The sequence below is a fragment of the Zootermopsis nevadensis genome, unplaced genomic scaffold, assembly GCF_977971745.1.
Source record: "Zootermopsis nevadensis isolate Lab colony 2312 unplaced genomic scaffold, Znev_1.0 Znev_ptg000011l, whole genome shotgun sequence".
NCBI classification, from domain to species: domain Eukaryota; kingdom Metazoa; phylum Arthropoda; class Insecta; order Blattodea; family Termopsidae; genus Zootermopsis; species Zootermopsis nevadensis.
In genome coordinates this window covers 14,302,939-14,325,802 of record NW_028259143.1, presented here as the reverse complement: position 1 = coordinate 14,325,802, position 22,864 = coordinate 14,302,939, and the positions used below count along the sequence as shown (strand labels likewise).

Below are 22,864 nucleotides of genomic sequence, written 5' to 3'. Positions count from 1 at the left end.
TTTCATCCAGATCGGTTGCGATCAGTTTCTACCGGCGATAGTCAGTAAAGCGAGACCCACGCGTGGAGATTGTTTCTGCTACTCAAGCTGATGATTACGAAGAAATGAATAACAAACCCGAAAAATTATCAGCTGTGAGGAAATATGTATGGTATAATACAGCTCATTGATCTGACCTCAGACCCAAGTTTTGGTGATTATTACGAACACTTCAGGACATTTAGAGAATTTGTTAGACAAAGACGAGAAACAAGCCAGTTGAAAATACGTAGCTTCTTCAAGCTGAACCCCTACTCCTTGTTCAGGACAACACAGCAAGCACATCAACTGACATCAGCAGAATCACACCAGAACCTCCACTTCACGTGGACAGCGACTCAGAATGACTGATAAATTCACGATTTGAACAGAGACTTCCTCGAACAGCGCTCACGAGTGACTCTTTTGCCGTCGGCTTGTGCGTGCGAAACGTCCACGTCATCTGCCGAGGAAAATCTGTTTTGAATCTCTGTATATTTCAGTATTTATAACAATGATTTAAATTTTGTAGCTTAAGTGCGTCATGTTTGTGTTGAAATCGAATATATATTTATTATCTCAGTCTATACACAAACGTATTTAAAATGTTGTTGTTAAAAAAAAATCTACAAATATACATATAAATCAATAAATGCATTGCATTGAAATATATAATAGTTTTAAAAAGATAAAAACGACGATATAAACCTGAAGATGATGTCTAAAACATCGAAACATGTCGTGCAATAATTAATAAGCGCCATAATAAATGTAACATCATACTACGATAAAAGCGCCATAATATAACATAATATAACTTATTGTAATATTTTATACTACAGATGTTATAGTGATATATAAATTTTAACAACAACATTTTAAATACGTTTGTGTATAGACTGAGATAATAAATATATAATGATTTAAATGTTTTTGTTTCAACTTTGCTAATTATATCTCTGTCTTCTATTACGGACTTATGGTTCACCCCAGATGGGTAGGTTATAAGACATTCCACTGTATAGAACTCAATGTGTTTTCTTTCAGACCAAACTACTTACAATCATTTAATACTTTCTGTTTTCATCTTTAAAGAATCTGTGTTTTACTCAACAAATTGCCAGTAACTTCATCACCAAGGGACCCTGGACTCTCCTAATGGTATATTCTAAAGAAAATCTGAATAGTAGTGCTGATAAAGAATCTCCTTATTTCAGGTCATTCTAAGCAGAAAAAGCATTAGGCAGATGCATGCTTTAATAATGTACTAGAGGTTTCATTTTAACACTTTTTACTTAGCCCAACTAGTTTTATGGGTGCACTGGATTCAATAAGTACGCTGTTCAACATTTCTCTCCTGAGACATACATTTTTATCACAAATAACAAAAAAATTTAAAAAAGTAAATATACTGATACTTCCTATTTCATAAAATAATTGAACCAAATTCAGGTTTATATTTTTAACTGTCTATAAATTCAGAACTCTGAATACCACTGCTAATACACACACGTCAGAAGCTTGCCCACATTTTGTATTCTTGAAGAGTTCAGTGCTGTTAATTGGACACATACCTTGGGAAAAAAAACAATTTCTTTTGATTTCAGCACATCTGAAAAACTTGCAGTCAGTAAGAACACCTAACCTATTCGACAGTCTAATCAGTCAGCTTTGGTTTACTTCACATCGAGAAAGTAGCACAGCAGCAAGTTTCACCTCTTTTAAATACTACAGAATGGAAGTAGACACAAATATAAATGAATATTAGTGCCCCATTCACAGTATCAGAGGTCACTGAAATTTCTGGTATTTAAACTCTCAGGGACAGAAGGCTGGACACGTACACAAACGTGCACCCGCACTACCAACGAACATAACACTAATTGCACTTTTATGTCAGCAGATTAGTCTTGTTATCACCTAAATCCAATATATCTTTCTACACACAAATTATATTTATTTATTTCATACAAATAGTTAAGCTTGTCAGATGGAATTTAATACAAGAATTGATATATATGTCAGTCTTCTGGGTAATAATGCCATGCTGACTTACAGATAGATCTTAACATTTCAGAGAAAAATGCTGTTTCCATCTTCAGGCTACGAAATTCCCCAGCCAGAAATATGCAGACCTGTGACCTTTGTGGAACCAGAGTAGCTCAGTCAGTATAGTGACTGGCTAGGAAATCGACAATCGGGGTTTGATCCCCAATGGGGGCAGAGGATTCTTCCTCTAGCCTCTGCGGCCCACCCAGCCTCCTATCCGACGGGTACCGGGGTCCTTTCATGGGGGTTAAGTTCAGCTGGGGGTGACGCTAACCACTCACCCCCATCTCGTGGTAAGGTTAAGAATGAGTAGGAGCTCTATCTCCTCTCCCCCCAAATTCAAACATGGCATAGAGTCGTACAGCTCTTTTCTTTGACCTCTGTGAATCCGTCAGGGAATTGTCGGCTGCAGATTCCCTACTCTGTACTTCTGCATGACAAAATGTAGGTTTCACATAAAAGCCTCTTATTGTAGTGAACTCTTAACTGGCCCTGATGATGGAGGCTGTATGTTCATCCAAATGTTGGCATCTACTAAAATATTCTTATGGTGTTGCAGTCTCACATGACCATCATTGATATCTTCACCACTGTGACCTCAACTTTCATACATCCGACATAAATGCATTGGCAGTGTCTCTTTGTGTTGTGACGAGGCTTATGGACGAATGATGTACTATATGTGTTCACAGACATGTCCAAATTTCAATAATTGTATCTGAGTGCTTAAATCTTGTCGAGTCTTTAAGCAGGTAAAAGATCAACAATGACTTACCAATTGATGCCATCAGGTCTGCTACCGCAAGCCAAACTACAACCTGTCGACCTCTTGTAGAAGAGAATCCAAATGATCGATGTATTACATCTTTATGTCTTCGTGGAAGAATCTAAGAACCATCCAAAAGATTTCAGTTCAATAAACCAGACAAAGAGAATAGCTCAATCGGTGACGTGCCTGACTTTGGGCCAGATCAATCAGTGGCCTGTGGACTGATGTTAATTTAATTTATGGCTTAGTTTATGCTGGTATACAGACTCACACACTTTAGAATTTTTAGACTGTTACCTCCAGTCCCCCATACAGATCCATGCTTGTACCCACAGTTTTACATTTACCTTCCTTTTCCAAAAATTCTAGTCATATTATGTACATATATTTAATCACAACTGGGAAAATTAATGTATTGTTGAAAGTAAAGTAAGCGAATGTGAATAAGGATTAAATTAGCCTCTTTTCAAGGTCAGAGCAGTTTGTACTTTAGCATATGTTACATAGCTTCCAGTTTCATTGAAATGTGATGAGTACAGCTTTGTCAACATTCAGCGTACATTATTTCTTTTTATATATTTTAATATCACATAACTTCATTAACTATCCTGTTGTAAATAAATAAATTTAGATATGGTAAAAGATGGTGATTTGCATGGTGCAATGTGTTGTAAACAGAACACCAATATTTGGAAAAACCTGCTGCTGTCTTACCAGTGAATAAAGTTGGGAATTATAGGACTAGATGAAGAATGTGAGATTCCCAGCAGAGTTGTAAGTTTTCATGTCATTACCATGTCCATACTGGCCTCACATTCAATAAACACTACATACAGAGATTGCAGTTTATCATGAGACTGATGGCTCTGAAATCTCAGGTCGGCAGGCTATCTGCTTCTTCCCAAAAAAAATAACCATAATTCCCTCACTGGCCCAAGTGAGGTACATGTAACCAGTAAAAACAATTGTTTCGGATTCATAAAATTCCTCACACTGTGAGATTTCAGGTTTTCACTGTGGCGAGAATGAAGATGAATATTTTCTGGGATGTTGTACCACGTACTCTGGTAGAAGTATACTGACATTTCAGAGATGCTTATTGTCTCCATTACAAGAGCCTAATGACAGAAGAGCCATCTTCAATCCTCTTCAATCCAGTTCATGAAAGTTGGAGTGCAGTTAAAGTTCAGAGAATAAGAGCTAATTATTTTGATGAAACAAATTCCAGATGCTACGTAGCCTAAGATGAATTATCTCCCAATCACCTGACTGAAGTTAGAAAAAATGATATGGGTATTTCATGCAGGACAGTGCCATGGTCCATATTGCTGATGATTCTGTGAATGTTGTAGCTTAAATATTGTGGCCTACTCACCCAATTTAAATCCATGTGGATTTTATTTATGAGGCTTGATAAAAGTAAATGTGAATTCTCATCATTCACTACTTGAAGTGAAAGAAAATATCTTGAAGGAAATTTCTGTTATACTAAGTCAAGAACTTCACTGAACGTTTCAAATATATTTTTCAAGATGTAAGGCCTGCAAAAAAGCAGATCAGTGCTACAATTCTCTACTTTGAACTAAGATTGGTCTAACTGTAGGGGCGAAATTGGCAGTGAACAATCAACTTCTCCTTCTCTGCTAAGCAGGCAACTTGCTGTAATATCATTATGGACCTGGATGCATGATAACTATACAGCTGTAGAAGCTCTATAATTTGGGGATAAAACAGGCAGAAGCCTCTGCGTAGTCCTAAAGTTATGAATAATATGCAGATTTTCCTGAATTCCCCTTTTATGCCTTTAAGGGATGAGCCAACTTTACCCTTTTCTCTTTATATTGCAGACATGCCACTTGTGTGCTTGGTTATGTAAATCTTCTTTCAGCCATTTCATATCCCTGATACATGAAATCCTGGACAGTGCCTTTAAAAAGCTGGCAAACTGTCTTGTCCTACAATAAGAACTACAACTACAACATTTTAAGAAATTCCTGATGTTGTGTAACCAGAAAGTGATTTACTGATCTTACAGAAATCCTCCACTTGGTCCCATAGCAATACATTTTAGTAAATTTTATTTCTGCACATTCTATTTGCCAAAGGCCCATTTTAATATCCTCTCATCTCCACCAGCAACTACAAAGGGGCTTGTACTAAATTATTTGTGTAATTCTTCCTTCTTCTCTGTGTGTCTAGTTCAACTCAGTATCCTATACTATCCAGAATGTTTATTCGCTGTGCGTGTGTGTGCGTTTTCATCTGTATATGAAACTCTTGTCGCAAGTGTTAGCCTTACCTGATACGTTGCGCCAACAATTCCAAGCATTGAAGAAATTACACAAACGCTGTTGTATAGGTCCGTATTGAATCCCATCAAAACATTCACAGATAAATCCGATCTGTTCGAACGATGACAACAAAATGTTTGTATTGTGGGATCTGCCATTTCACTCTGAACCGCCTCCTTCGGCTTTTATATAAGAACTAAAAGTTAACAGGTATCAACAAAGGGAGGGCAGAGCTGCGCATGTCAGAACTGAGGAAGAAGGATGGGATGAAAATCTCTCAACAACAGACACCGACTAACTTTATGGCACTGTAGTTATTTCATGACGCTGTTTTATCGGCAGTTGTTAAATAATGGCGATTATAAAAATTACAGCGATTATTTATTGTATTTGCTAAATTAGTAGAGTATGCTTGAATTTCTTATCAGTTTTCTTGGCCGAAAGCTTATCATAGACCACATCATCTGACACATGTTGAATATCACACGGAAAAATCATTATCGCTAAACACAAGAACATTTACAGCAATTAGTTTCAGAGATGTCCGTCAGAATCTTACTCATTCTTCTGTATGGATATAGAATGCAGTTGGGCCCGATCTTCTACCTGTAACCTAATTCCTTGAATTCTGAAATGTATTATACGGCAGCAGACCGAGAAAAGTAATGAAATATTCACGAAGAATTTTCGTTTATGAAAAATCATGATTAAAGTCTACAAAGAGTGAAGAAAGTGTATGAATAAAAACTTATATTTTATTTACAATATTTTGGTGATGGTGCTTAGAAAACATTAACCTTTCAAGGCATAGCTGAAACTGTTTTGACAATCAATAATTATGAAGTTTGTCCACACATTCTATTTGTGATTTTCGTATATTTCTCACTGCAAACACCGAACTAGAAAGGATTAATTTTTCGTAACAATGGAAGAAGTTGTCGTTTAACATCCCTTCCTCGTCGTCTAGAAAGAAGCAAGTAATACGTTCTTATGATGAAAATTCATGAACAACATGTGTTTCATTTTGTGGGGGCCAGTTGTAAACCAATCTTTGAAAAAGCAGATAAAAACATATTCACCAGAACTCAATTAAATTTATAATCTACTTAAATCAGATAAACAATTATTCATATATTACATGGTAATAATTTAATTTTAAAAAGGCAATAACAGTGAATCAAAAGGAAGCTTACCTTCACTTGCTAGTCAGCGTAATACTTGTTGCCTGCTTTGTTGAGCAAATAAGGTCGATACGCGGTGAAACTGAAGACGAGGCAACTCTCGTTTCAGCATCCACGCTCCGAGGTCGTTCCCTTTATGCAGTGTTTCTGGCCGTCAACGTCGAAAGTCCCAGCTCACACACGTACGTCGTAAGATTTTTATAGCCGTCTCAGTAACTATGGGATATTCTTCCCTCACTGTTATCAAAAAAAGTCTGACAAAACTTCAGTTTCGAAGTTCGGTCAGCTTTAAGGTCCGTCAGTTCTTCGACTTTTATTATAGCAAGCGAATTAAGAACCCAGTCCAAATGCCCTATGTCTCTGTCAAAATAGTCACAGAATTTCTGTTTCAGTATTTTAATATGCTCTTCGATTACCGGAAGTAACATCTTACGAACACAGTTGGAAATATTTCTAGATTTCCAGGGCCGATATTTTGTAACCACAGCTTCAACTTCTCACGGAAACCTTGAATTTTGTCCACACTAGTTAATATGTTTTCACTTTTACCTTACATTTTTCTATTTAGTTCATTTAAATGTACAAAAATGTCAGAGTTTAGCGACCCACTCATCATCAGAAACTGACTCCGCCAACTCATGTTTTCAGAGTCTTCGAAACACTTTCACCTCGTCGCGCAGTTCAAAAACTCGAGTTAACACATTTCCTTTCGACAACCATCGTACTTCAGTGTGAAGTAACAGGGATGTGTGTTCGGAGCCCATTTCTTTACACAAAACTGAAAAAAGTTGAGAATTTAGAGGCTTCGAGTTGATGACAACCTCGTCGAGCACGTCTTCAGAGTTGGAGGCAGTGTCTTTGTCACAAGATCTTCACGATGAAGACGACAGTGACGAAACCCAATATCCGCTACAAAACCTTTGACATTGCCTGTCACTGACTTCGCCCCATCCGTACTTACAGACATTATTTTTCCAATCTAAGCGATTTTCGCTCAGCTATTTGTCTGTAGCACAGAATATTTCATCACCGCTGTTTCGTTCGTGAAGTTCCTTGCAGAACAGAAAATTACTTATAATCTTGTCAAAATCTACTAATCTAATGTAAGAAATTAATTTCGAATGACCAATAATGTCGGTAGACTCGTCAATCTGAAGGGAAAAGTTTCTACTGAAATTAACTTTCTCGCTCAAGTTTAATTCAATGTCACATGACATGTCACCGACCGGACGATAATCTCATTGGCTGCTGCGACCCCTAAAACTTCAAAGCTAGCTTCCACGATTTTATGTGAGTGAAAATCGATTATTTTGGAAACGATGGAGATGCTACAAGAACTACAAATTATTATAGCAATTTACAACTAATGTACAGGCATAATTCGCTGTCTTGAAAATAAACTAGTAAGACACAGAACTAGGCGACAACTGTACATTCTAAGGTTAGTAATTGGGGAGTTTGTAGATTCGTCTGCAATTATTCGCAGACACGTAAGGCAAAGTACGAGTAGTTGGTTGGGTCGTAATCGATCTACAACTGAATAAATTTTCTACATTCGCCAGATACTAGAGAAAAAAATACCAGTAGAATGGAACAGTACATCGAGTATTTATAAACTTCAAGAAAGTCTATGTCTCAGTCAAAATAGAAGCTCTTTGAAACATTCTTCTTAAATTTAGTGTAAATAAAAGCTAGTCAGGCTAATTGAAACATGTTTAAGTGAAACGTCTAACAAAATTGTCCAATACATTTCCTATTCAAAATGCCTGAAACAGGGAGATGCTTTATCACCGCTGCTTTTAAATTTTGCCTTAGAATATGCAATCAGGAAAGTCCAAAAAAAATCAGGGAGGTTTGAAGTTGAATGGGACACATCAGCTTTTGGTCTGTGCTGGTGATATTAATCTTCTGGGCAATAATATAAATACTATAAAAGCGAACACAGAAACACTCGAGGGCTAGTATGGATGTTGGTCTAGATCCTGTCTCACCATCAGAATTCAGGACAGAACCAGAATATAAGGACAGGTAATGAATCATTTTAAAATCTGATAAAATTCAAGTACTTGGGGACGACACTTACCAAATACGTAACATTAGCACTATCTATACTTAAAGCAGACATTTTTCACCTGTCGAAACGGAGACGTTAAGTATAGTGTGAAAGACCCCTCACGGGTCAAGGTCGTGTACCCCCCCCCCCCCCCCCCCCCCCCACGATTGACACCAGTATGCTACTCCGCGTTTTCTAAGGTCATCAGATAATCTACAAACAGGGAGAATCAGCGCTATCTTTCGAGGCCTCGCTGTAAACATCTGAGCATCGATCGATCTTTCGAGAGGTTGGTCGAACCTGCAGACACCTCGCGTTTCAACTGTTATTATACTTTCCTCCTCAGCTTTTTGTCGTCTTGCGGGACTTTCTGCTCATTGTCGAGCATATCTTCACGATGTGGTGGTGTGGAGGAGAAAATCTCTCCCCCTCTCCCCTTCCTTTCGACAAAGATAAGAACATTTTTGTTCTTTCGTAGACTTTGAGGTTATGGTGTCGTGAGCAGGAGCCTTCGCGGTAATAAATGTCTCATTTTCTGTGCAGTTCAAATTGGTTTCTTTTTCGTCTTTGGTGAAACGTGCGACACTGCAGAAGATAAGAGGACAGACGCTTCTGGGCGATGTTTTGCGAGCGAATCTGATCGATAAAAATCGAAGTATTTTCGCTTCATCTTTAATGTACTGAATTTTTGGCTGGTGTTACATTCTTTTCGTTTCCATGACTGTACTTTTATGGAAGCCATAAAAGCACGCTGCTAAGGGATCATGTTTACTCAGGACAACGCCAGTACACAACTGCACGACTGTCTGCCCAAACCAAGGGACAAAGGACCAAAACAGTGTTGTACTTATAATAAATGTAAGGAGTGGGGGGGTTATACAGAGGGAAAAAACCCACAAAAGCTGACTAAGAACTAATCGATCTAGATCAACAATAAAGTTGTAGTTTGAAAATCGAGTCAGAATAACTAAATAAACTGTTACAAGCAAAAAAAAAACAGTTTCTAGTATATCATTGAACGCTGATTGTTTTGAAGAATGTTAACGAATAACATGTGAACTTACCTGAAAAAAGTCAGCAGCATCTGTCCGGCTCGCCGGTCGATAGAAAGGCTGACTGTGTATAAAGACCCATACTTTAATCCTTTTCGTACTGGTTTTTGTTTGAAATCGCCTTTTCCTATTTATATATTCTATGACAACTTGTAAGTTATATTCTTAAAAAAAGACAGAGTTGTCTCTCGGGTGGGGTGTGACGTACTGTAGAATAAAAACAAACAAAAACTGCAACAAAAACAATAAAACAAGACCGATCGAAGTTTGTGTACTCAAGAACAGATCACTGTGCACTACATTGCCCGTGTCCAGTGAATCCTTCCGCATCGAAAACCTTGCTAGGGAACTGACCTAAACAAATGTTCGTAGAAATGGACCTATCATTTGACAGAGTTAAACGCGAATGAAAACGCTTTGTGTTGAACGGCAATGCTATATTTATTGCAACCCCATCTTCGCTAGCAGCAGCGGACCCCACCACAGCCGCTTCCGTTAGAACTTAATTTTATAATTTTCCCGCATCGCTCGGGTGGCGCCTTCGTCTAGTCAAGTCAGACGGTCATTGGCTGCGTTAAATCGCCGCCATGTTTGAAACCAACTGTATTTGATACAGATCTTATAGCTTCGCTGATAGCCAATTCCCGGACCAGAAGTCACATTTGACTTACGATCGTGGATCCATAAAGCTGTTCGCTTCTATAAACCTTGCTACTTTGTTTTCTCGGGTCGGTAAGTGCTTCCAGCAACACTGAAAAGACCTCAGACGACCGCTGCATTCAGCATGGCGATCGAGTTACGAGAAAGACAAGATTTACGAGCTTGAATTAGTGTAAACACGCTTTGGAATCTTCTGTACAGATAATTATTTAATTCTGTGAGTTATAGAAGGCTCACAACTAGAAATGTTGCAATTCAAACCCCTCTCACGGTCGTTGTGACACAATTTTAGTACACAGAATGATTTGGTATTTAGTCGGTGTGTGTCGAGTGTCATTTAAACTTGAATTTTCGTTCGTTACTAATGCACGTGTGTATTACGGAGGGTTCTTTAAATTAGCTGTGACTGACAGTGAGTGATGGATGGAGAAAATGCAAACAGACATGAATCCTGGCTTTCTCTTGTTGAGACAGATCGAATAAAATTCAAAACAAAGTAGGAGATCGTTGGGACCACGTAGTGCGACACAAATGAAATAGTGTTCTGTTAGAGCAGGTCTTCACCACGTTCTCTTATTACAACGCACTAAAATTGCAGGTGTGGTCAAATATGTCACTCCGTATTTCGCCGCGAGATGTCAGTTACTCCCACTTATAGCTCAGTACGATGGCAGCACAGGTTTTTAATTGTGACGTCACGGAAACAACATCGAAAGCGTCTACAACGATAAAATTGCAGTTTTCTTTTGTTGTTGGTTTTTCCTCCGTGTTTAATGTCGAGTGCGTAATAGCTGTTGGCACTGTTGTTCCATCGCTGAACAAATTCTAGGAAAATGTCAGATTCAAGACAACGGGTTTTGAGGCATTGTACAATAGTTATATGTGATACTGTGACTCCGCGATGTTTCACCTCGGAAAACGAAACCTTCTTCCGCTTCGCTGGAGCAATGACCGGTCATCATGTTACACCTGTGCGCAATGGTGCAGTAAATTAAACACACGAGGCATTCTTTATGGACGCAGAGCAGATGCACCTTCCTGCTTGTTATAAAATAGATTCGCGTCTCGGTCTGCTTCAAAAAAGTTTCGTTTGGCGCTGCTGTTGGTCTGTCATTGAACCCTGGATGCCTCAAGCAGAGCGGGTCACATCGTTGGAAGAACCCGTCTGTGAGAACGAGTTACCACAGTTCCTGGGACACTAACGCTCTGCTACTTGAGATTAAAAGAAGAGAGTAAGAACACGGGGAAAAGTGGAAAAGAAAACGTGTGGTGAATTATTAGCCCATCTCACGTTCTTCGACAACTAGACTTCTAGATGTCAGAGGGCTCATTGCCGTTATTTGGCTGAAACGTAGAGGGTGCGCACAACTGCAGTGAAATCCGTAACAGGTACGTATCGTTCTGTGTATGAACGAGCGCCATAACCACGGCAGAACTGCCAACTTCGAAACATAACAACAGTACTTCTGGGGCAGAATCAGGGCCTGCGTTACTTTCACTTTTATCTGCCCCTCTCTTGTTATCTACTTTCTTTACAGATTGTAAATGTTGCGGATTTACTAAGAATTGAAGCTCTGGAAGCTAGAATAATGACAAATTTTGTAGCAGCGCCATCAATTTTTATAATAAGGCGCGGTTAAGCCCCACAAACTCTCTGTTATACTTAAATGCGTGTACAACGTCGAATTAAAGTAATCATGTTTAAATTTATCTTCATTTTTTTTTCTAGATTTAAAAAAGTGTGGATTAGCGTATTGTAAGAATATTATCTATAAGGTTTTGTTTATTTGAAGAAAAAAAATGAATTTATTTTTCTAAGCGTCTCAGTTAATCAGATATTAAGTCAACATAACACCTTCAATACTTTCCTGTCACGTGTTTACCAAAAATGCAAGCATCTAAAGGCCTGTAAGCCTACGTCGTACACTATTAAAGCTTCTTCGTAATGAATACATTGATCTTTCTATAAGCCTACTTGAATTTATATTAAACTTAAAATTATCGAGTCTTTTCCAACGTGTTTTAGTGTTTTATGTTAAAATATACCTGTCCTAGTGGGATTTATACGCCATAAAACAATGTTGTTCGGTGAACTTTTGTGTACTGTTATATGCATTTCGATATAACGTAATTTCCTTGTCCTGACGCTCGCTCAAGTATTAAGTTGTATCCTGTGAATGTGATATTCCGATTGGATTAATTTCCAATGCTTTATCTGCCTGTATTTTTCTTTATGACAGCGGAATTCTAAGAATCAGATATGAGCATGTTATAGCGCAATATATTTCATTGATAATTTAACCAAATACTTTTATTCTAATGTATTTAGTCATTGGAATGTTCCCTGGTTCCATCTATCCTGGTAAGCCGTTCTGCCTAATGTCAACCTGATACTCCGGCCATTATGGATTGGCTGAGGGTGAAATGGTGCTGCTATCTAACGTCTTTTGGCTGCATATTGCATTTCATATAGAGAAGGTCATGACCGAGAGAGTAATTTAAAAAGTTAAAGAAATATTGGGACATTTTCGTTGTGTAATTGGCTACCCTGATGACGCCTGGTCATACTGTGGCTGAAGGTTGGAAAGATGCATGCTGCGAGTGTGGTTCAGCTGTATAAGGATGACTGCCACACAAGACGTTTGCAACAAGGACGAAACAACTTCGATGTTTAGTCTTGCGGCAATTAGGGTAATTCGGCTGCTTGTAAGCATTTCGATCTACTCTTACACATCTCATTGTGGCAAAGAGTTTTGCCACGCCTGGTAGCCAACTGAAGATGAATGAAGATTTGCCACTTCTGACCCCAAATGTACTCAATCTTGCAGATCTTTAGTGGAAAATACATCTTTACGCCGTTAACACTGTTCATAAACGAATAGACTGAACCACACTTACAGCATGGCTATCTCTGACCTTGAACTGCACTATAAACATTCCTAGAAGGCGATTTGAGTTAATCAAAGATAAACAGATTCTATTATTAATGGTTTAGGAACCACATTTTCGCCTTTTACCCAGTTAGACAGAGACATTGCAAATAAGTTCTTAACAAAGACTGCAACATAAGTTTTTTTTAAAAAATTAAAGAAATTTAGTTACAACTATTACTTGCACTTTGAACTCTGACGCTGGCCATGGTCATGACGTGCCATTCCAGTGTGCATCAGTGATCTTCGCCATTATCAATTAGCATTTCAAACTTTACTTATTGTTCTTAATCAATTAATCTCTCGCCGTCTACTGGGCTATCATCTCCCAATGCGCGTTGCATATCTTGTGAGGAGTACAAATTATGGAATCGACCACTCCTCAGTCTTCTCAGTAAACGTGCGTGTCACTTTTCCCTGCAGATATTTCCTCAGAAAGCCGAGATGTCTCGGGAATCCCTGGGTTCGCTCTCCTGACGTGACCATTTTCATAATCGCTTATATGAACCTCGCCAACACGATTTCCTTCGACGTTCTTTTCATATATAATTTCAAATGATTCTAAAATTCGACGAAAATAACTATTTCAGTTGAGTGAGACCTGGGGAACTGGTTTCAGGTGTCCTGAGGATGGAAGCGTGGAGAGGGAGTGTGATGGCGTGCTTGGCCTTAGCGACCGTCGTGCTGACAGACGCCGAGGACCTAGCAACGTACGACCAGCGACAGACGGGGGAACTCAACGTTCACGTTCACGTCAAGAACGTGAGCGTTGTGGCCTTTTTGGACGGAGCGTACGGGGTGAGTGAGCTCCTTCGAACGCAGTACGCGCATCCGGTTCAGACACCGCGTGAACTTGTACGTGGGTTCAAACGCTTCGGAGAAACATGCTGTCTCCATCTTCAGGGTTGAATTAAAGGGATTTCAATGGACTCTGTTCAGTGTTCCCTCCGTACAACTAAAGGGTTTTAAGATTTGAAGTTCTCACAGTAGTGGAGATGACTATTTTGGTCTTCTGGACGCCGTTTGGACTTGCCGGTAGATGTATATTCAGCCTTGAAGATGGAGGCAGCAAGTACTTGAGAAACATCGGTAAAAGTCTACCAGACTGCAAGGCGTAACACTCCAGAAATTTGGGAACTGGTCTGCTTCGATTACGTATTAATTAGACTATTCTGAATTAGGACGTGGATTAATGGCCGTACGTCGACAGAATAAATTTCACACTGCATAAATCTGCTGGGCCTAAATCGACGTCATATTAATTAGTCAATTCTACAATAGGAATCGAGCTTATTAAATTAGTGGATCACAGTGATGTATGTAACTTTAGAGAATCATTCTAAAATATGACTTGGTTTACATACAGCAGTTGGTCCACATAAAAATGAAATAAAATGAAAATGTTTATATTTGTTAAAGAACTTTGGCGACGGTATAATTGCGCCTGACGAGGGAATGGTTAGGTTGGTCATGCCGAAACCTCACCTGAAATTTTGTTCATCTACAGAGCCCATGTATTAATGATTGTACACAAAATTTCAGCTGCTGATGAGCTGTGCAAGGGTGCGAAAAAATTGCTCAAATTTGGTATGTATATTTAAAATTCGCGCATGCGCGTGACAGCAGCGCGGCATTCACCGGTACATTGCAGCGGAGGGCGCCACCGATGGAGCTCACGTACGTTTGTGTTTATAAAAAAGCTCACACGTACAATTTGAAGCTAAACATTTGTAAATGACGTAGTGAATAAATTTTTGTTGGATTACCTGAGTTCAAGGAACAGTTTATACGTCTAAGCTTTGACCGGGGGACAATATTAAAACGACGCTCAGAGAAATGATATGATATGGCATCAGTCTCAGAAATTTGTAACGGCGGTTACGAACTTTCCGGATTTATAACAGTATCTACAGCACGTAGAATGAAGACCATTGTCACGAGTTCCTGCCTCTTACAGCAGTACGACTACAGTTATGACTACGAAGATCCAGAGGAATTGACGCCAAGTGAACCACAGAAACCGTCAACTGCAAATAACACGTCTCCCACGAGTACGACCGTCTTATCGGATCTGACAACCACAAGTGGGCCGGAGGGAAGCGACCAGAAGCCCGTTGGAAGTTCGCGACGCTGCAGGCCTGGGTCCTGGAGGGACAACAGCGGACGGTGCAGGATCAACAAGAAGCCCAACGGCTACGCACTGCAGAACTTACCGTGAGTACTCCACGTGCGTACTGACTGCCCAGTGGCACCGGGTACAAGGTGAAGCTTGTTTGTTCACTTAGGCACAGATGAGACCTCTTATTTCGCCACCTACAATAGGAACATTTCACAGAGATTAACAGAATAAAACAGCTCAAACACGGCAATACTTCCAGACGGACGTAACTCCTCCACAACTTCATTTCTGGCTGTTAAAAACAACAACAAAACGTTCACCCACACAAAATCATGTTAAGCACGACGTACATATACAGAACAACTTCGAATACGATATTAAAATACAATAAAATCTGGAAGAAAACATAATTTTGATATCTGACTAAAAGTTGCATTTAAGAGATTATATTTAAGTTTATATAATTTTATACACCTGAAGATGGTTCTTTTAGAACTGAAACATGTCGTGTAAAAAAAAAGTGATGATCTAATGTAAATCGAACATTTCGATAGAGAACATCATTTAATATATTTTAAATATTTAAATGTTAATTATAGTAATATTTTAATATTTAATAGGAATTTTATTGTGATTAGACTGACAAGATTTAAACAAATATATATTTATCACAATATGACGCAACTTTATCATCTCTTAAACAAAGAATAAAACAGATTGATTTCAATTCAAGGAACGTATTACACGTGGCCCAGTGCTGTATTGACATTAGGGATGAGTCCGAAGATGGCTGTCTTCTGGGTTGTTGCCCCGTGTAGACTGGTAGAGGTTGACCAGTATTTCAGAGGTCCTTGCTGCCTCCATCATCAGGTCGATCGCCCTGCATTATATTCATCAGACTGTTGGTTCATATTTTAGAAATGTATCTGTCCAAATCGCTACAGGATATAATTGAGATCTGTAGCTTTCATTTCGAAATTTAATCAGCGTGACCGCAGATTTAATCAAACAAGAGCGAACACTTATTAATCTCTGACTCTGAGCAGTGTATCTGTAGCAAGACTGACTTCGCAGGCCAGTGCAAGTTGGAACTTTAAGGAAAGTATTTAATTGTATTATTTCAGGTTTCTTATGCGTCTATTGGCGCGGCCGGGGGCGAGCCTCACAACAAACCAAAAACACTCCCTAACACAAGACAGGCGCACACCGTTTCGAAAGAAATGAGCAGACATTACGGGGTAGGCGTAATGCCTGTAAGCAGTTGCTTCGGGGGAATAACTGAACAGCGACCTCAACACACGAGGAATGTTTCCCTGAAAGAAGACTCCAGTTGGGTTGAAGGTGAAGACATGATGTCGGAAACGTCAAGTTCCACCCACAATGTGTTCTGTCAGACGGAATCTTCAGAAGGAAATTTGTTTTTGTTAACTGGTGTTTTTATAAATAAATAAATTTTCAATTCTTATATACATTTTTTTATTTTTTTATTTAGTGTTCTGTCTGACGACAGGTCCATATGAACAGGATCCTTCCATCCTTTTCTCGGACTGGGACCTGTTCATATACGTTCTTGGCAGATGATCCAGAAGTGGTTTGCCATTGCCTTCTTCTGTGTGTGAATGGAGTAATTGTTGGGATGCCACGGAGAAACCGGGGAAGCCCCCGGAGGAAAACTCCGTGTTGCCTAGACCACGGCCTTGCCCAACACAAGTTATAAATCTGAGCACCACCGGGAATTGAATCCGGGACCTCAGGATTACAAGGCCAGCGTTCTAACCGCTGGACCACCGTGGCTATTTCTGAATATATTTTGTTTTAATTTAGTGTTCTGTCTGACGACAGGTCCATATGAACAGGATTCTTCCATCCTTTTCTCGGACTGGGACCTGTTCATACACGTTCTTGGCAGATGATCCAGAAGTGGTTTGCCATTGCCTTCTTCTGTGTGTGAATGGAGTAATTGTTGGGATCCCACGGAGGAAAACTCCGTGTTGCCTAGACCACGGCCTTGCCCAACACAAGTTATAAATTCGGGCACCGCCGGGAATCGAACCTGAGACCCCAGGATTACAAGGCCAGCGTTCTAACCGCTAGACCACCGTGGCTATCTTATATACATACATTATAATAAATCTATGTTGTCTCCTCGACCTTCATCTGAATTCTTCTTTATTGGTGTTTATCCTTTCCTCTCCTCTCCTCTCCTCTGTTTCGTTGTCCTGACGAGCATACTTCTCTCATCAGGATCTCAAATGGCAAAATTATTCTCGTATGACATATTTCTGGGGGAGATTTTACGTCAGCAAACTCAACGTGTAAACTCTTCACTCTATTGCTGCTAAAATTTCAGTCATGTGGCCTACACAAATTTATTCTTACATTCCATGATATTGGTCCATCTGCATTGAATATCAGAATATGGCTTTATTAACTCTAAAATGCTAAGGGATTGTTATAATGTGGATCAAATCCAAAGCCGCCAGTTCGTAATTTAAAAGAACCACGTCGGTTAACATATTCGGTTCATTTGCTTCTTCAGAACTGAAAATACAATACGACGCGGTGAAATAATTTCGTAATGTAAATGTAACCTGTCCTTACGTTCTGTACTCTTCGAGGCGCGCAAATGCTCTCCAGCTTGAGATCTGAGGTCCTCACGACGGCGAAGATGTTGATGTTGGTCTTGTGCGCTGCAACTAGGGTTTTATGTTTTCTGAAATCAAATTTCCTGAAGGAAAATGCTAAATGAAATAAAAATTTATAATTTGTATTTTGTACGGAATTTAGTTATTTTAGTTTTTTATTTGATTTTGTATGAAGTATATTTTATTTTATTATATTTTTGTAGTTCCATAAATATTAAATAAACTGATTTTTTTTAAAATAAGTATAAATATTTTTTTTACTAATTTTAATTTTTTTTGTAAAAATTCGAAAACCGGTTTTTCGGAAATACTGGAATTCAAAAACCGGTTTTTTCAAAAGTCGGTTTTTGTATAAACCCTAGCTGCAACGGTTCGTGGACTTAGACAGAAACCAACGTTCCAGATGAACACACTGTTTCATCTTCAGAACTTGTGCAAAGTTGCAAGATGTCTGTCTTCTGGGTTGTAGCGCCGCGTAGACGTTTACCGACGTTTCAGAGTGCTTTGCTGCAAGGACCTCTGAAACACTGGCATAAACTTATAAAATTCTACCAGACTACACGACGCAACGACCCAGAAGACAGACATCTTCGTACTCACGGCCGTGAGAAACTCAAATCTTACTTATTCAAGGTTTTTAAAATCCAAATCACATCACGTGTGTCATTCAGCCAATCAGTCTCTCTGTTTTCGTACAAAGCCCATTCTTTGCCATAACTATATTTCAGGACAAAGGATTTTGTCAAATTTGCACACGTTTACATGTGACGAATTTCGAGTATTTCCAGTTCTCTGTGTACCATAAACATGGCCTCCATCAGGGTAAGTGATGATGTCCTTTATTAGTTAGCACTAACTGTACGGCAGCTCGCTTTAACGATAATTAGCTTTACCCCGCCGTCATGTCTAAGCCTCTTACATTTCGTCTCTAGGGCTTCGCCTTATGCTGTCTTAGGGAATATTTGTATTCTTGTGATTTTGCACGAATTCTGTTTCTTTCTGCGTAATTTTGTTACAACGTACACTTACGGGATTTACAATAAATTTGATTTAAATGGATGTCTGGGAGGAAAACACAGAAAGACTGAGATTGCATTGTCTACATGCATATTAATTTTTCCAACGCCTTTCATAGAAGCAAAAGCTATAAATTTACCAAACATTGTAAGAATGTAAAATTTCAAACTTTTCATGAGTTCTTTCGTAACTACATTCTGGCAGTAGAAATAGATTGTAAGAAACGTGTTTCGTTTGTAGTTTATGTATAAAGTTAATTAACAGGAACACAAAGTTTAATTATTCGTGTTTTTTTTCCGTCTAATCACAATTGTATATAAATAAAATTATACATAAGATATTAAAATATCATTTACATATTTGGTACAACTTTTTAAAATAAACAGTTGTACCAAATATGTAAATGATATTTTAATATCTTATGTATAATTTTATTTATATACAATTGTGATTAGACGGAAAAAACACGAATAATTAAATTTTAATTCACAATATGACGCAATTATATCAACTTAGGAACACAAAGGTTTTATTCAACTGTATCCTTCAAATTCTTGAACTTTTATCACAAAGAGGAATTTTAAAATTATGATTCACCTCTCATTTAACCCCATATTTTGAACTATCCACCATCCAGTAATCATTGTGCATGCTATTTCACTTGAAAGTATTAAAAGATAAGTAAAGTGTAAAAACACACTTATTTCAATGATAAAATAAATTTTATTTTTACCCGCGTTTCAAATAATAATTTGTTCAAGCAAATCATTTCATTAAATAACTTTCCACTTTTAAAGTATTCAAAAGCAGTTGTGTATCTACGCTGATCAAACATGTTATCCCACTACATCAGCTGATCGTGACGTAAAGAACATTTCTCATGGCTTAGCGACAGTGACGCTCTTGAATTCGACTTCCGTGTTTAAAATTTTCCATTCTCGTCAATGGTGTTCTACTGGGCTGCGACGCCGTGTAGACTCGTCGGTACACACCGACTTTTCAGCGATACCTACCTCTCTATCTTCATGACTGGAGGTGGAGGTCACTGTCTCTCCGAAACGTTAGTACCTGCCTATAAGTCCAGATGGCATTACAACCCGGAAGAACAACATTGACGTCTTAACAGTTTTGGGAATCTGAAACCTCTGATATTTGCAAGAAGGTTTAATGTATCTCTCAGTTTTGATTTAAGGTACATGCCAAGTAAAGAACATATCACGAAAATACCTTTTAATATGTAACAGACATTTGTATGCGTCCTTACATGTAGATAAGATACATTTCCGAACCATCGTCACTGTGTGCTGATGCAAAGGACAAATTTCGTGCTTGCTTATTCAGCGTGTGTTATTCTGTCCTGGTAATCGGTCTGTTAAGTTTGTTGGCCTTTTGGTGTATCGGTACAGATGCCTTCCGGATCATAACAAGGTTTAGTGAGAGCTGTTGTTATACAGGACGTCCTAGGCGATTCCGCGTTGTGGAATGCTGCGAAAAGCGTTGATCTTTCATTAGCTCTTACGTGTCCGCTGCGGGCAGAACGTGAGTGCGCTCTGTGGACGTGGAGTGCCTTTGGCGACTTCGTGTTTTTACTAACAGAACTCCGGTGCCAGCCTCTTTGGAGTATTCGGACACGTATGAATTTTTTACTTTTCTTTTAAGTCTTCAAGTACAACCGTAGCTCAGTTCACTTATTAAAAGTGTGACATTTTTATTTTCAACTTTGCAAGCAATAAAATGTCGCACCTCGACCAGAATGCATGCCATTCTCCAGACGAATCCCGTATGTTAACGCGTTAACGAAGATGCATTTTATATTATTAAACTAACACTTCCTGGTAGCAGAATCCGCAGGTCCAACACCGACAACACCAAATCCCACCATCGGACACGATCCTGAGCCAACTTAATCTATTTAACATCCTCACAGCTCACCTCCCTAAGATAAATCTTGATGTTATCCTCCCATTTCCTTCTTGGTCTGCCCAGTGTTTGTTTTCCAGAAGGATTCCCTACCAATTCCTGTATGAAGCCCTGGCCTCCCCCCATGCGTGCTACATGCCCAGCCCATCGGATACTCTTAGATGTCATTATCCTCACTATGCAAGGTGACCTGTTCAATTCACGCAGTTCCTCGTTACTCAATATTCTAAATTCCTCACTTATTTCATCCTTTCAAGGTCCAAATATCTTCCTGAGCAACTTTATTTTCAAACTCTTGTAATCTACGTTCTTCCTTCAAGGTATGAGACCATGTTTCAGAACCATACAAGACAACAGGCAAAATTATTGTTTTATATATCCCGATCTTTAGTGTTCTGGATGATAACAGTTTTTGAATAGAATAAAAACAAGATTTCCCTGAATGAATTCTACTCTTAATTTCATCAAGGACCTCATTTCTATTTGTTACTGTTGTTCCTAGAAACTTAAATTTTGAAACATTTTCAAATGACGTCACTTATAATTACGTTCCGCCGTTGTTGCTGATGTTGGTCCCGTATTATGGCCATGTATTTGGTTTTGTCTACATTTACTTCTAGGCCTATTTCCTTGCTAGCCTGTAGGAGAGTTCCTGCATTCTTGGTTATGGTACCCACATCATCCCCCAGTAAATTGAAATCATCATCAGAGGCAAGCACCTGGTGCAAATCATTAAATTCAAGCCCTTCCGGAGTCCCTTTGGCCTTCCTGATGACATGTCCTGGAGAAAAATTAAAAAGCATTGAGGATAAAGCATCCCCCTGTTTGAGGCCATTGTGCACTGGGAACGGATTCGACAGAAGGTTACTTATTCGAACTCTACTAGATACCCCGTCCATACACACATTAATTAACTTAACAAGTTCTTTTCTAATTCAAAACTCAATCTAAATGCCACACAGTATTATAACCTAAATTTAACAAGAAGGAAACACGATTTGCAAACTTTCAATTGTCATTTGTTTGTCTGATTAAGACGAGTGACGTCATTCTCTTCTCTAATGATAAATCTTGACGTATTTTATATGTTGCTTTCATCAACGCAATCATAAATGATCGACGGTTTTCGATTTTTCGGGATTTGTTGTTTTCGCCTTGCCACCTTCCCGTTTTTCTTCTCTGGTTCCGCGTCTTTTAGGTTCAATTCTATTATTAACGCTGTTCTGTGTGCATATGATTAATTTTAGTTTCACATCCTGGCTTGGGACAGGCAACGGCGGAGCTGATGATATGATTAATGTAACAATTTCAAAAAAAACTCAAAGTATCCGTCCACGCAACAGTCCTGCTTGTTTCCAAATTCCCGCTTTAATTTCGTCCACTACATGATTCGGTTTACTGAAGACCATCTTCAGGTCTTGTCATTTTATATTAAGAATACTCCTGAGTGTGTGATGCAGCTATTAAATATTAAAAATTGAACGAAACAAATTATTTAAAACTTAAATAAAATATAACACAGAAATGCTTCAACATGTGTGTGTGTTTAATTAAAATGGTGAAAACTGAAATATTATTCACATCACGTTTGCATTTTCAGCCCCCTAGAACCAAGGATCCTTGTTTATATTAATTACTAAGCTCGTCTAGTATGACTGACTTTGAAGGAGTAGTTCAGCACATGTCGATTTCTCGCACGTAAATAATCGATAGATCGATAGATGGAGTTAGCTCAGGATCGACTCCGGTGGCGGGCTTTGGTGTTGTCGGTGTTGAACCTGCTACCAGTCAGTTTTTAAAGAGTCGATATTTTATGTTGTGGGGCTTAGTAAGTCATCCTTCTTGATTCTAGGGCCTACCCTAACGGGGGCACCCAAAATCTGCGCCTTTGTTTTGCTGTGGGAGCTGAAAAAGGAGTCCAATGCAACCGAATTTCCTGTGTAAGCAGTCAGCACCCACTGCTGTCACGTGCTTGAGTGTCCTGAGTCTTTCACGAGGTTCCTAAGTCCTTTCTGGTAAATGTTGGAACAGTGCCTTCAAGCAGGACAGTGCCGTTTCCTTTCCAGTTCATCACGCAGTCCCAGATTTCCTTCTTAAGCACTTAAGAAAGCGTCGTTAAACAATCGAATAGCGCCGCCAGGTGAATGTCCATGCGCTAAT

General features: G+C 38.9%; 2 protein-coding genes across 9 annotated transcripts in view; one reads left to right on the top strand and one right to left on the bottom strand.

Annotated features, from left to right (window-relative positions):
• LOC110835614 (G protein-coupled receptor 143) overlaps positions 1 to 15,511 on the bottom strand; it is a 32,094-nt gene extending 16,583 nt beyond the window's left edge. The window contains exons 1-3 of one of the 7 annotated variants that reach the window (XM_087346916.1): positions 9,426 to 10,053; positions 6,321 to 7,086; positions 2,843 to 2,954 (exon numbers count right to left, since the gene is read on the bottom strand). In XM_087346916.1, the coding sequence (XP_087203042.1) occupies positions 2,843 to 2,855 (13 nt within the window). In that variant the 5' untranslated portion in view covers positions 2,856 to 2,954; positions 6,321 to 7,086; positions 9,426 to 10,053. Of the gene's footprint in view, positions 1 to 2,842; positions 2,955 to 4,211; positions 4,360 to 5,135; positions 5,752 to 6,320; positions 7,087 to 9,425; positions 10,054 to 15,216 lie in introns of those variants that run through there. The other 6 variants (XM_087346914.1, XM_087346910.1, XM_087346911.1 and 3 more) reach the window with 6 other exon arrangements.
• LOC110835616 (uncharacterized) lies at positions 10,822 to 16,587 on the top strand. Of its 2 annotated transcripts, none has more exons than XM_022076007.2 (4): positions 10,822 to 11,462; positions 13,623 to 13,801; positions 14,964 to 15,217; positions 16,247 to 16,587. In XM_022076007.2, exons 2-4 carry the CDS (start codon positions 13,634 to 13,636, stop codon positions 16,344 to 16,346), a joined length of 522 nt encoding a protein of 173 aa, XP_021931699.2. In that variant the 5' UTR covers positions 10,822 to 11,462; positions 13,623 to 13,633; the 3' UTR covers positions 16,347 to 16,587. The 2 variants fall into 2 exon arrangements, with proteins under 2 accessions (XP_021931699.2, XP_021931698.2); XM_022076006.2 differs by having other exon boundaries at positions 10,839 to 11,462; positions 14,961 to 15,217.
• Positions 16,588 to 22,864: the final 6,277 nt, after the last annotated feature.